The sequence below is a fragment of the Grammomys surdaster genome, unplaced genomic scaffold (assembly GCF_004785775.1).
Source record: "Grammomys surdaster isolate TR1022 unplaced genomic scaffold, NIH_TR_1.0 243, whole genome shotgun sequence".
Classification (NCBI taxonomy): Eukaryota; Metazoa; Chordata; class Mammalia; order Rodentia; family Muridae; genus Grammomys; species Grammomys surdaster.
The window spans coordinates 1,038,282-1,051,503 of record NW_021604688.1 but is presented as its reverse complement, the minus strand read 5'-3'; the positions used below and the strand labels follow the sequence as shown (position 1 = coordinate 1,051,503).

Sequence of the window (13,222 nt, the reverse complement as noted above, 5' to 3'; positions counted from 1 at the left end):
AGGAGCAGACCGACTCTGTGTCTGCTCCAGTCCAAGGGACCAGGCAGCGGCCGAAGGGCGGCTTTATTTTAAATAACAATAATTTTGATGTTTTATATTACCGTGTACTAATTGAATTAGAATATTTGGTTGTGGAGCTTTTATGTAATACATTAAAACCTCAACCTGGGACTAGAATAATATTTCTATAATATTTCTATATTATTCTTCATCATGAGTCATTAACATCCATGAACTCAAGGAAAGAAAGCATTCAATTCAGCATTTCCTTCTATCATTTATCATTCTGGCAAAGGGCGTGTTAAAACTTGTATCTGATATTATCAACAGCAGGAACCATCTTAGACAATCTGTAGCTTTTACTCATTTATGTTCATATTCCTCATTCATCTAATAACCAAAGATTATATTTTCAGGAAATATAGATTCCATCTGTACCACTCAGTAACTTATGCCCCCACAAGCCATGCTGCAGTAGTCACAAGAGCTGGGAAGTAGAACTAGATTAGATGGCCATGATGGATAAAGAAAACGTGCTACATATATACAATGGGATTTCATATTTCTGTGAAGAAAAATAAATAGTGACCCTTGCAGGTGTTAAGAGAAAAGAGCTAGACTCAGAAAAACAAATACCACATGTCTTCTCTCATGTGTTGGACCTAGATTTAAAATTATGTATTTGTGTGCGTATAAAAATAGAGATCACGGTTCATTTTGCTTTGCGTAGACTCTAAGACAAGAATCTGAGACCAGCACTGAGCCCTGTCCCTATCCGTTTTCAGAGGGTAAATCATGCACAGGAACACTTGCAGTGAACATTGAGGATGTGAATGACAATGCACCAGAGATAATTCAAGATTATATTGTCATCTGCAAGCCAAAGATGGGGTATACAGACATTTCAGCTGTGGATCCTGATGAACCTATCCATGGCCCTCCCTTTCAGTTCAACTTGGCAAACTCTTCTCCAGAAGTCAACAGAATCTGGGCCCTCAACCAAGTTAATGGTATTCCAGAAAGATAACAATTCATGTGACTTGAAACAGCCGAATAACTACTGGAGGGTTTACATATCAATTTGCAGAAAGTATGATGTAAAAGTTTAGGTTGTTAAATTAGCTTTTTCCAACGCATGAATCTGTGTGTATGTGTGTGCATGTCTGTGTATCTCTCTGTAGCATGTTTACATTTGCCTGTGGATGTGTGTGTTTGCATGTTCATAGATTCTAGAAGAGGGTGTCAAATTCCCTGTAACTGGAGTTATAGACAGTTATGAACTGTTCAATATGGGTGCCGGGAACTGAATTCCCTCAGGAACAACAGAGCTATCTCTCCAGCTCCTATTACCATGTTCTTTCATTCTACTAACTTTATGTATGCTGTTCTTTTCTGCCTAGAAAGATTACCTTCACTCTGTCTTAGTTTCATGCTAACATAAAATTTATGGATTGCTTACTACTGGTCAAATACGCTGCATACCCTGAATATATGTGTATGGATGAGTCAGGCAGGCAGCACCTCAGATCAGATGCTTAGGCTCTGATGACTCTTCCCAGAAGAATCTGGAGGGTCCTGTAACGTTTTCCATCATGTGCTGTAAACTCACACCTTGTGTGACTGCAGTTTACTAGCCGTCCTCTCTCACTTTCTGCACTGAGCCTAGTGCCTAGCACATAGCTACTTGAAGAGTGACTGCTTAATCGGTGTTTTGATGAAAGAGTATCTATGAAGGAAAACAAGCACAGTCGGGTAGTGGTGATTGAGAGTCATCAGAGTTTAAAGATTTCCTCGGGAGTGCTAAGTACTTGGGTATAGAAGGCTGAAGTTAGGTGGTAAGGGCTATGTCCTAAGCTGAGGAGACTGACCTTTGTACTGTAGGTGACAGTGGGTTATGGATTGGGACTGTGGAAAGGAGGCCATGTTACATCCAGATGTATGTCTTATATAGATGACAGTAGTGTCAGAAGATAATTGGGAGAGGGCTGAGCTGAATAATAAGGAAACTCCAAGTTTGTTGAACTATTACAAGTATATGACATGGCTTTAGCTTATCCAGTGATCTTGAGAAAGGGCAGCAATTTGTATAATTTTCCTTAGATACTGGTGTTGGTAAGTGCTCTAATGTAATCCAAGAACCATTCATAGTTTTCTAGCAAGCTTTCAGGTGCAAGGTGTAGTAGCCAAACCCAACAGTTCTAACAGACATTTAAGCTGTACAAATTCCAGGAGCTTTCTGGCTGTATTCTATGCTGCTGTGACATCTTACTTGTTCGATTATTAAAACCCAAGGATGTTATAATTTCCACTGAAAGCCTATAGAGATTTTGTTAATTGATGATCACATCATTCAAATAGGCTATCAAGACAATTGTGGGCAGTTGACCATCATAGTTGATAGAAAACCAAAGTGTGACGATATAAATGATCATGTTTTTGTGTAGTGAGAAGTAGTTATAATTAGCTCTGTTATGGAGATTTCTACATACAAGGCATTAATCATACAAGAAGTACTATGCTTTCTGAAACATTGCCTTTTCTAGTGGGTTAAAAGACAGACAGTGAAAAGTAAATGGCTTAGTGTTGTGTGTAATTTTAGGAAGCATGCTTCCCCTTTCCTGGTCTCCTTGTCCGGTGCTGCGGCCCCTTATGACTTAGCTCCGAGGTCATGCCTCCACTGGCTCTACTTCCATTCCACCCCTGTTCCTCGTGAGAACACCTAGAGCTATGGCTCACATTCCATAGGCCCTTCAATCCTGTGGCTGGTCTGCCAACCACTAACAGTAGCTCTGGTCTCTCTCAGCTCCCACGCTAGCTCTCCCAGTCTCCGCTTGCTGCTTGCCAAGTGTCTTATTGGCCACCCAGGTCTCACCCAGCTGTCACCCAGGTTTCACACTGTGAAAGAAAAACACTAAAGACTTTTGTATTTTAAAATTGACCAGATAACTCAGAGGCTGGACAAAGAATATCTTGCCCCATCGTCCTTGCCCTCCGAAGGCACAACTGCAGAGGCCACAAACTATCAGTACTCTGAGAAACTTACATGTCTGCAGCTCTTGGTCTACCAATCCTCTCCTCCCATCTCTTCCTGTTCTTTTGGAAATCCCACTTTCTCTTTCGCCCAACAATTAGCTTCTGCCGTCTTTATTTACCCAATAAAAAAATAAGGAAACAATTAGGGGAACTCCCTCTACAGTTTAGAGCGTGAAAACTGAGAACATTCTCTGTGTATCTGCAAGTACTGATTCTTTAACAGCCTATGAGCTGGAATTAAAGAAAAATTTGACCCTGACATTAAGAACCAATTCTTACTCTGTATAGATTAGGGGAAATAAGATATTGCTGGAATGCTACCAGGTCGTTCCAATACCAGATTAGTATTGTTTATTACCATTGTTATTATTTTGGCCTTTTGAAATAGGGTCTCACTATGTAGCTTACGCTAGTTTCAAATTCACTGTCCTACTCGACCCCCTTAGTCTCAGGTACTAGGAGCTTAGGTGTGCACTTACCTGGATCCAAATTTATTTTTTTAAGGCTTTCTTTCATTGAGTTAAAGGGGGGGAGTCATGTCTAAGAAAATGTTAGTTTCTGAAAAGGGTTGAAGGCACCAAAGGCAGCCCCCCCCTTTGCATTTTTGAATTTGGTAGTTTTGTTTGTTTGTTTGTTTCCCAGCAAGAGTGGTAGAAAAGATTCTGAGGGAAGAATAAGCACTCATTACAAATAGCAACAGGCTAGAGAGAGCTCAGTCAATAAAGTATTGTCTGTGTAAGCATGAAGACCGGAGTTCAGTCCTCGGAACCTAGATGAAAACATCAGGATAGAGCAGTACCAGTTTGTAATCCTAGTACGGGCAGTTGGGCAGTAGATGGTTGGAATGCTGGGTGTGGCGGCAGACTAGTTTAATCTTCAAGTGGTAGTCAATGAGAGATCCACAAATCAAGGTGGTCAGTTCCTGGGGAATGATACCTGAGGTTCTTATGGGATCTCTATATTTAAGCATACTTATGTGTACACCTATCCATACAAAACCAACCAATCAAAATAAAATCTTTATTTTCTTCAAAGACACAGCTGCTCGCCTGTCCTATCAGAAAACTGCGGATGTTCAAATATACAACATCCCTGTTACTGTAAAAGACAGAGCTGGCCAATCCTCAACCAAAATCTTGAGAGTCAACTTGTGTGATTGCACTCATCCCAGCCAATGCCTGGGCAGATCGAGGAGTGCGGGAGTCACCCTGGGGAAGTGGGCCATCCTTGCCATCTTGCTGGGCATTGCTCTGCTATTTTGTAAGTACTTTCATTCATTCAAAGTTAAAATGAGAAATAAAAGACAAGAGTATCAAAAAGGATCTTGGGAACTGAATATAAACAAGCGCCCATCAGCAGCGAGTCCTTTTACAGGTTACCGCTGTTTTCTTGGTAGCTGAGTTCCGCTTGAGTAGTCAGTACATGAGGGAACATAATCCTTTCTGAGACAGGTTGCACGCTTGGACAGAATTGTTAAGAAGTCTTTATCTTACTTATTTCTGCTTCATTTTCGTCATTTATAGAAACAACCTACCCTTTCGGGGTACAATCGAGTAAATTGATATGGAATTCTTAGACTAGTACATTCTACGTTTCAAACACTCATTTATTACTTTTCACCAATGCAAATATATATATTTTAACACCCACTAAAGTTCAGAAAATGGTACTAGGTAGGATTCATTGTTGAATAAAATAGAGAAAAAAACCAACCAAACAACAAAATAGAACCAAAAAATTCAACAATAATCACCAAAATGTTTTATTTTCACAGGAGGGAAAGGTTGGATTACAGTAAGTAGAATGACCATGCTGCTGTGCTTGTGTTAGGTCATTAGTCTTGGCCACACATTTCAACACATGGCTAGATCACCAGGTCAGGCCTACATGACGTGATTTAGGGAGTCAGCTGTGTGGCATACCCAAAGATACAGTCTTTCAAAGACTATATGGTAAGATTAGGTCTGAAGAAGTCAAACAATGGTGTGGAGACTCCTGTGACAAGTGATTGAAGGGAGAAGGGTCAGGAAATGAAGTCAGAAGGAGAGGCGAGGGGACAGGAGGCACAGTAGTCCTTCAGGGGATGGGTGGTATGTATATCAGAACCATCTGGGCGGCCTGAAGTCTGAGACATCTGTACCAGGGCCATCACTGAGCGTATCTGAATGAGAGGCATAGTGGTGTTGTCTCAGCACATCAAACCTGCATGCTAAACATTGAATTCCTGTACTTTTTATTCTTGTTTTTCTGTTTGCTTGGTTGTTTGGTTGGAGATTTTTTTTGGTTTTGTTTGTTTGTTTGTTTTTTGTTTTCTTGTTTTTTGTTTTGTTTTGTTTTGTTTGAGACAAAGTCTCATTGTGTAGCCCTCTCTGTTCTGGAATTCACTTAGTAGACCAGGACCAAGCTGTAATTTTCATATCATGAATTATTCATAATTATTTTCTTTCAACAATTTAAGGGCTTAGAAATCTTAGGTCATGGGCCATACAAAAACATGTAGTGGGCTGGGATTGTAGCTTCAGTTTGTCAGTGTGCTAGAGGGTGTTCTGGACCACTGTAAATAGCTGTTATTACTGTTGGTTTAGTGATCTTGTTATCTTAAATCTCCTATTATGATGTAGGATGAAAATCTAGATAAAATACAAAATGTGCTTAATTTTGCTATTTGAAGACAATTTGAACTAAAAGAAAAAAAAGGCTTTTAAAATTTTATTTTATTTTTTTATTTTCCAATTGGCAAACTGATTTCCTAAGGATTAGTAAATATCATTAATGTTTGACTTAAATAAATACTAGTGACTTTTAAGACCTACAGCTGAACTCATGCTTCTAAACACTTTCACACAAAGGGGAGGATTCCTTCTGTAAGAAATATCACCAAAATACTGCACATTTCAAGTTGTGCCTGTAAATTTTGAAAGACAAGGATAATTCAAAGGAAGCCACAGTTAATGTTCTTATTGTCCCCCTTTGGCCCAAGGAATAAGTAATAAAGGATGGTTGCTTTATTCTATGTTTGGAAAATTAAGCATGATCTTTAAAAAATACATTTCTTCTTATCTTTACTTAGCGGTACTGCTAACTTTAGTATGTGGAGTTGTTACTACCCAAAAAGGAAAACATTTTCCTGAAGATTTAGCACAGCAAAACTTAATTATATCAAATACCGAAGCACCAGGGGACGACAGAGTGGTAAGTCACTTCTTTGATGAATAATTATCTCTATAGTTTTAAAATTCATCCCTGTGAAGTTAGTAGGAGTTAATTTGTACTTGTAAAGGGTTGGAATCTTATAAATTGTAAGTCTTCAGTCTATCAGTGTTCCAGAGCTTATGGTGTGGCACTTACTGAACTTCATAAAACAAATTTACTTTTCACATTTAAATTTTCTGCTTTTTATAGCATTAATTCAATCTTAGTCTTTTGTTGTTGTGAATTTTTTAGACCACTAATCACTGTGATTGCTTTCGGCAATGTGTGAGATTCTTCGACCCCTCACTGATGTCTTATTTTGTTATAATGCAGTGCTCTGCCAATGGATTCACCACCCACACTGCCAACAACTCCAGCCAAGGCTTCTGTGGCACAATGGGGTCGGGAATGAGGAATGGTGGGCAGGAGACCATTGAGATGATGAAAGGACACCAGACCTTGGATTCCTGCCGTGTGGCTGGACATCACCACACTCTGGATTCCTGCAGGGGAGGACACATGGAGACTGACAACTGCAGATACACTTATTCAGAGTGGCACAGTTTCACTCAGCCGCGACTCGGTGAAGTGAGTTTCCTTAGGTGTTTTACTCTGAAGTAGAGAACAATCTGACACTGATATTAATGTACACTCCCAGAAACTGCTTCCCACAGCATTTGTATGTCTCCTCTTGTTAGTGATTTAAAAGTGTCTTGGTTTTGTTACAGTCTTTAATTTTTAAAATATTTTTATTCCTCTGTCACATTCATTCAGTTTTTAGACCCTTACAAGACCCAAAGGCTTCTAATATCTGCCCCTGAATGGTCATTTTTAGGTGCATCTCTATCTTATAAACTCCCTTGATAAGAAAAGAATGTGAAGAAAAATTCTAGTTCCTCACAAATAATGAGTTTCCCAAATCTAATTTGTATTTTGCTCTGAAAACATGAACCTCTGAATGCAGGTTTAGGGTAAAGACTGGCACACTTTACTGAGGTGCAACTTTAATTTAGAAAGCTGCACACTTAACTTAAGCCTTACATCCATTTGTTTACTTAGTTTAATTTTCTACTTTACTCTAAGTGGATGAGTTATCATTGTACACATTGATGGGGTGTGTTGAGGGATCGGCTATGTATGCAATGTGGAACAGCGCAGTGACTCAGTTCATGGGGACATTTGAAATTTATGCTTGGTAATTTTGAAATATACAACACATCATCATAGGGATTGTTTTCAATATACAAATCATACTATGCAGATATAAAGGGTCTTTTCTAGAGAGATGAGAAATAAAGGGTTAAATAAGTGGGTCTCAGTCTAAAACAACAGTATTAGAAAGCTTTTAAAAATATAAATGCCTTTGTTTCATTCTAGGAGCTTCTAATTGCACTGGTATGTGTGTGTGTGTGTGTGTGTGTGTGTGCATGTGTGTGTAAACAAAATCTCACATGTGATTTGTATGTTAAGCAGGTCCTGTTTAAACATTCTTGCTCAAACTACTTCCAAGTTTGAATCAGAGGGAACTGGTGTGCTTCTAGCAAATATTGTAACAAACTTGTTTAGTTCTGTAATGGACAGAACATGGATAATATTCTAAAAGAGGGATCTTAGTCACTGCATGTCTATATTATTATTTTTATTTATATATTGTCATACTTAAATGTTTACATGTTTTACATTTTAAGATAGCATTCATGTGAGATTATGAGAATTAAAATTCCAGACACTCACTTAGGAACGCCCTTCAGTGTTATAACAGGTCATGGGAGAAGAGGCTAGCAAGGTCATGGATAAAACAGTTGGTAGCAGCTGGTCGTGAGCTAAGGGTTAGGCAAGGACTGTGAAGGTCATCATAGAGAAGCTGGAAGATTGGAAGACAGGTCAGCAGGACATAGTACTGAGGGTAAGGCAGACAGGTCAGCGGGACATAGTACTGAGGGTAAGGCAGACAGGTCAGTGGGACATAGTACTGAGGGTAAGGCAGACAGGTCAGTGGGACTTAGTACTGAGGGTAAGGCAGACAGGTCAGCCGGACACACATAGTACTGGGAATAAAGCAGAGGCAGCCGAAGGCTTGGCTGCTTCAGAGCACAAGTATAATTTCTGCAGTGTAAGTTAAATGGATACTTTAAATTTTTTTTGCTTTTCTGGGGTATATCTCTGACTTCTGTCTATGTTAGATTTCGTATTTATTTATTTATTTATTTATTTATTTGATTTTGATGTACTTCATTGCTGCACACGATAGAAGTTTAGTTCATGATCATTGTACCCTTACACATGATGGGCATAAGAAGTATACTTTCATGCATTGATCTTTCTATCATTAGTTTCCCGAAATAACAAGGTGATATTGGAGGAGAGGTTGACTTAAAGTAACACATTAGTAAGCTAAACTTACTTCAAACCAGGATTAGTTGGTGTCCACCTACAAATTCCAAACATTTGGCATATTGTCTCTATTTTGTGAACTGACCTCAACTCTAGACATAACATTTGGGGATAAATATTTAATGATGACTTAAATGTACTTAAATATAACATTTGTCGACCTATTTTTATTTTGATGAATTATTAAAAATGCAAACTATATTGATTTATGATATGGCTGTAATATAGACCAATCATGTGCATTTTTTGTATGTAGGACTCCATTAGAGGACACACTGGTTAAAATTAAACATAAAAGGTAAATAAAATAAATTTTCTGTTCATATGTTGAAGTTGTTTTAAAAAAATAATACAATCCTCTTTTTTGGACATTACAGAAATTGCATGTGTGTAATCAGAACGAAGAACACATCCCATCCCAAGACTATGTCCTCACCTATAACTACGAAGGCAGGGGATCTCCAGCCGGCTCTGTAGGTTGCTGCAGCGAAAAGCAGGAAGAGGAGGGACTCGATTTTTTAAACAACTTGGAACCCAAATTTCTTACATTGGCAGAAACATGCACAAAGAGATAATGGTACTGGGTTACAATTAGAGATGGCCTTAGCAGATATTCCAGAAGTTTGAAACAAGGATCCTGTAAAACAGACTCACTACTTACACAAAATGGTCTTGATTTATGCTGATGTGACATGTGATATTGACTGTAGTCTAGTGTGAATTGACACATATTCAGAAGAAAGTATTTGTGAAATTCTGATCTTTTTCTATGTGCTGTGTGTAAGTCTCCTGCAAAGTGGGGTAGGAGCAGTGTGCTCCAGTTCCTAGTCTGTCACAGGGTAATGACCCTTGCAGCAGCATGCAGGGCATGTATCTCTACTAAGTGCTGCTAGGGTATACCCACATTGTGTGTCCAGGAGCTTATGCACATATAATGAACTTTCTCCATTTTACAATCTTCCTCTTACCAATTTGTATTGTTAAAGCAATTTGTGGCTGACCACTTTTCAAAGAGCAAAGGGTTAAAATAGAGGATAGGAAGAGCTCAAGCAGTAGTACTGGAATCAACTAAGGTCTGTAAAGGACGCACCCTGCTGTGAGGATATCTTCCTAACAAATGACTGGTGTAAACTACTAGTCTGAAAACAGTTAAGTTGTACCAACATCACATCCTTCTAAGGATGGTTTCAGAAACAAACAAAACATTAAGGAAGAATGTTTCAGAGAAGAAAAAAACTTATGATAGATTACATTTAAAACTTTTGGACCTGTCTCCTTCTATTTTCAGGATCTAATACTTTATTGGACTTCAGAAACAAAATTTTGCAAGCTAGCCTAATGTGTTTCAGGACAGTCTGAAACCAGTGTTTATTTGTAACCAAAGTACATATCCGAGTGACATTTCAAGTGCAAAGGAAACAAAGAGGAAAATGGCAACGATTGAAAATAAGTCTCTGTATGACTTATCTTGTAACAAGAAACCAGGATCTGTAAGGAGCCGACTCCCTTCTGCCAGGTTACTGTGGGCTATGTGTCACCTAAATGTGTCAGCTCTTGCCTGCTTGAGTAATTTGTTTAAATTTAGAAACACAAATTGTAGTTTTATTGGGGAAGAAAGAGACATCCACATAGAAGAGTAGATTCGCTTTGAGGATATATAAAGATTTGTACATCCTAATATTAGAAGCCAACTACGGGGTCTGGCCCTGTATCCGATACATTGCTGGGGCCTACAGCTTCCTGGCCGGCAGTTTACAGAAAGGATGTCATTTTCTTGGGACCTATTGTTGACAGCCGCTGAAATTACTTTTCTTCTACTTTTTTCCTCTCCTCTTCTTTTTTTCTTTTCCTTTCTTTTATTTTATTTTGGGGGATTGGGTTATCTCTACGTACTGGTACTGGCTAGCCTCAAACTTAAAGTCCTCCTGTTCCAGTCTCTGGATATTAGAATTAAGGCAGATGCTGCCATTCTTGTTATTGAAGAAGAGTCTTGTCTTTTAAGTCAGGAGCCTTCACGGCACTGGAAGACAGCGGGGCAGGTGGATGGGGGGAATAATGTTGTTACCTTCCTAGCTGTTGACTCAGAATCTTAGCTTTGTTTCCAGAACCCACTCAGATTTTATGGGAAAGGAGCACTGGCAGCATTCCAGAAACCCAGCCCACCTTTTCCTGTCTGCCAAAGCAGCTTGAAAGCCTTGCAACAGATTCACTTAGCTGGCAAACCTTCTAGAAACTCAATAATCATCCTTCAGTGTGACTTTATTTTTATTTTTATCAGTTTGCTTTGTTAGTGGGGATTTATCACGACAGAAGAAACAGAAATTTTGGATCTATGCAGGCAAGACACTTTTCAGACCTCTTCTTATTTGGGCTATGAAATCAGGAGCGGGGCTACAATGAGGGATGTAACTCAACCTGGCATAGACAAGGGATTTGAGTATGAGCCTGCATAAAACAGACGTGGTGGCAACATGTTTGTCACCCCAGCACTTGGGAGGAGGGAGGAACAGGAGGATCGAGGGAGTTCAAGGTTCTCCACAGTTATGTGAGAAGCTAGAGGCCAGTTTAGGTTACATGTGGTGAATCTTTGGATGGGCCATAACTGTTGCACTGGTCAAACCTCATGTGTATCCAAGATTCTGATTGATTTTTAAATTTTTCCTGTTTTTATTTTACCGAGGGTTACTTTCATGATAGACATTTGAAATTGTCGATTTTTTTTTATTCACTGCATCATATAACATTACTCTCTTCTCGAATGTATAGTTGAAAAATGTGCTATTTTAGTGTGCAAGAAAAACAGCTCTCCGTTTGTATCACTTTCCTTCCCTCCTCTGGGCTTTTATGTAAATGTACAGACCATTGTTTTCTTACATTTATAAGGAAACAGTTAACTGTCTAAAGAGCAATTGGAGTTTATTTTTCAATGTTATAAACAACTTTAATTTGGCAATTAAATTGCTTTGGCAACTTGTCAAATAAAAATAAACAAGCATTGAATGTGTGAAATAGCACTTCTTGATGAGAAATGTGATACAGTGATGCTAAGTTAGCTTCCTGTCTTTGCTGAGTGTAAAGACTAAAGGATCAAAGGTGAGAACAGCAGACTTGAATCACTGACTTCCAGACTAGCATGAAAGCCAAAATACTCCACAGTATCTTTGTTGTATAGTAGTGACTATGCTATAGAACAGGTCACTGGACAATTGTCAACATCATCAGTATGTATCGGGACCAGGAATTTTTAAGGCAAGCTCCCCAGATGAGGACCGCCTAGAAAAATTCATAATGTAGTTTTGATTGTAGTCATGACTGGTAAAACACCTGAAATTGATGATGAGTAATTGCTCTTAACGGCTGAGCCATAGCTCCAGCCCCTTTTATCTCTGGTGTAGAAATTTATTAACAGGAGAATGAAGAGGCTGTATTTTTGGGACATATGTGGAGTGTACTCACATTCTTCCTACTCCACATAAAGAAGTCATTAGGATCTAGGGATGTGAGAGAGAAGGTGCTTCCCCGAGTGTTTTCTCATTTGCTTTCTGGTGAGTTCCTCTTGAGTTCTCCAGGCAGAAGAGGCAGGTGTGCTGTCTTTGCTCCCTTTTTCCCACAGCTTCTTTTCAAGTATCTGCAAGGGAGTATGGGACACACCCTTCAATGACTCAGACCTCTCCTAGTCTCAAGAACCAGACAAGATGAGCACATTGGCGTGACTCACACACTGGTGTGGGTACACATACTTCTCCAAGCAGAAGCACCTTTCTTCTGCTTTGGGACCCCAAATATTGAACTTCGGCAGAGAAACCTGCATCTTCTCTCATTTACAGTCCTTGTCTCTTATGAGAAATGTAACCCTTGTGGGGAGAAAGCATTTCCATATAAGATTTACTTTGTGTGTGTGTGTGTGTGTGTGTGTGTGTGTGTGTGTGTGTGTGTACACTCACATGAATACAGGTGCCTTCAGAGATCAGAAGGGGACATCAGATCCCTGGAGCTGGAGTGAGTTGTGAAGTGGTTGTGAGCCACCCAACATGGATACTGGGAACTGAGCACTTGTCCCTGAAAGAATTGCAAGTACTCTTACCTGCTGGGCCATCTCTTTAGCCCTAGAAGAAAGTGTCTGTCAGTTTTCTTAGGCAGTTATTTCCACCAGCCTATGTTCCATGAGGAGCATTTTGTTCTTAGATTCTGACACTGACTCTTTATGTGGATGTTTTACTGCTTTTCTTTCATTGATACTTTATGTGAAATGTGCTATGTGATATAAATACATGCACATTAATTTTGTTAAAAGATAGATTTCAATTTCACCCTTAATGATTCAGACGTCTTTATGTATGTAATCTGTAACTCTCTAGTGTTACTGAATTACTGGTTAGAGAACTATGCTATAGCTGAAATTATGCTGGTGAATCATTCAGGCTCTCTGTATGATGTGACGTGCTGGAAACTAAAGAAGTCTTACAAGTTACTACTGAACTGTTTTTTAAAAATATGAATCATCATAGACAAGTTAAAACAGACATATAATAAGGTAAATTTACTTGAGGAAATGCCAAACAGTAAGAAAGAGAAAGAGAACACAGAGACCAAAAAGATGATG

The 13,222-nt window shown here is 39.0% G+C and overlaps 1 protein-coding gene across 2 annotated transcripts in view; it reads left to right on the top strand.

The window, feature by feature from the left end:
- LOC114627153 (desmocollin-3) overlaps positions 1-11,624 on the top strand; it is a 42,406-nt gene extending 30,782 nt beyond the window's left edge. Inside the window, exons 12-17 of one of the 2 annotated variants that reach the window (XM_028774841.1) lie at positions 786-1,010; positions 4,069-4,293; positions 6,104-6,225; positions 6,559-6,813; positions 8,876-8,917; positions 8,997-11,624. In XM_028774841.1, coding sequence (XP_028630674.1) covers positions 786-1,010; positions 4,069-4,293; positions 6,104-6,225; positions 6,559-6,813; positions 8,876-8,902 — 854 coding nt within the window. In that variant the 3' untranslated portion in view covers positions 8,903-8,917; positions 8,997-11,624. The remainder of the gene's footprint in view (positions 1-785; positions 1,011-4,068; positions 4,294-6,103; positions 6,226-6,558; positions 6,814-8,875; positions 8,918-8,996) is intronic. The other variant, XM_028774840.1, reaches the window with a different exon arrangement.
- The last annotated feature ends 1,598 nt before the right edge of the window (positions 11,625-13,222 follow it).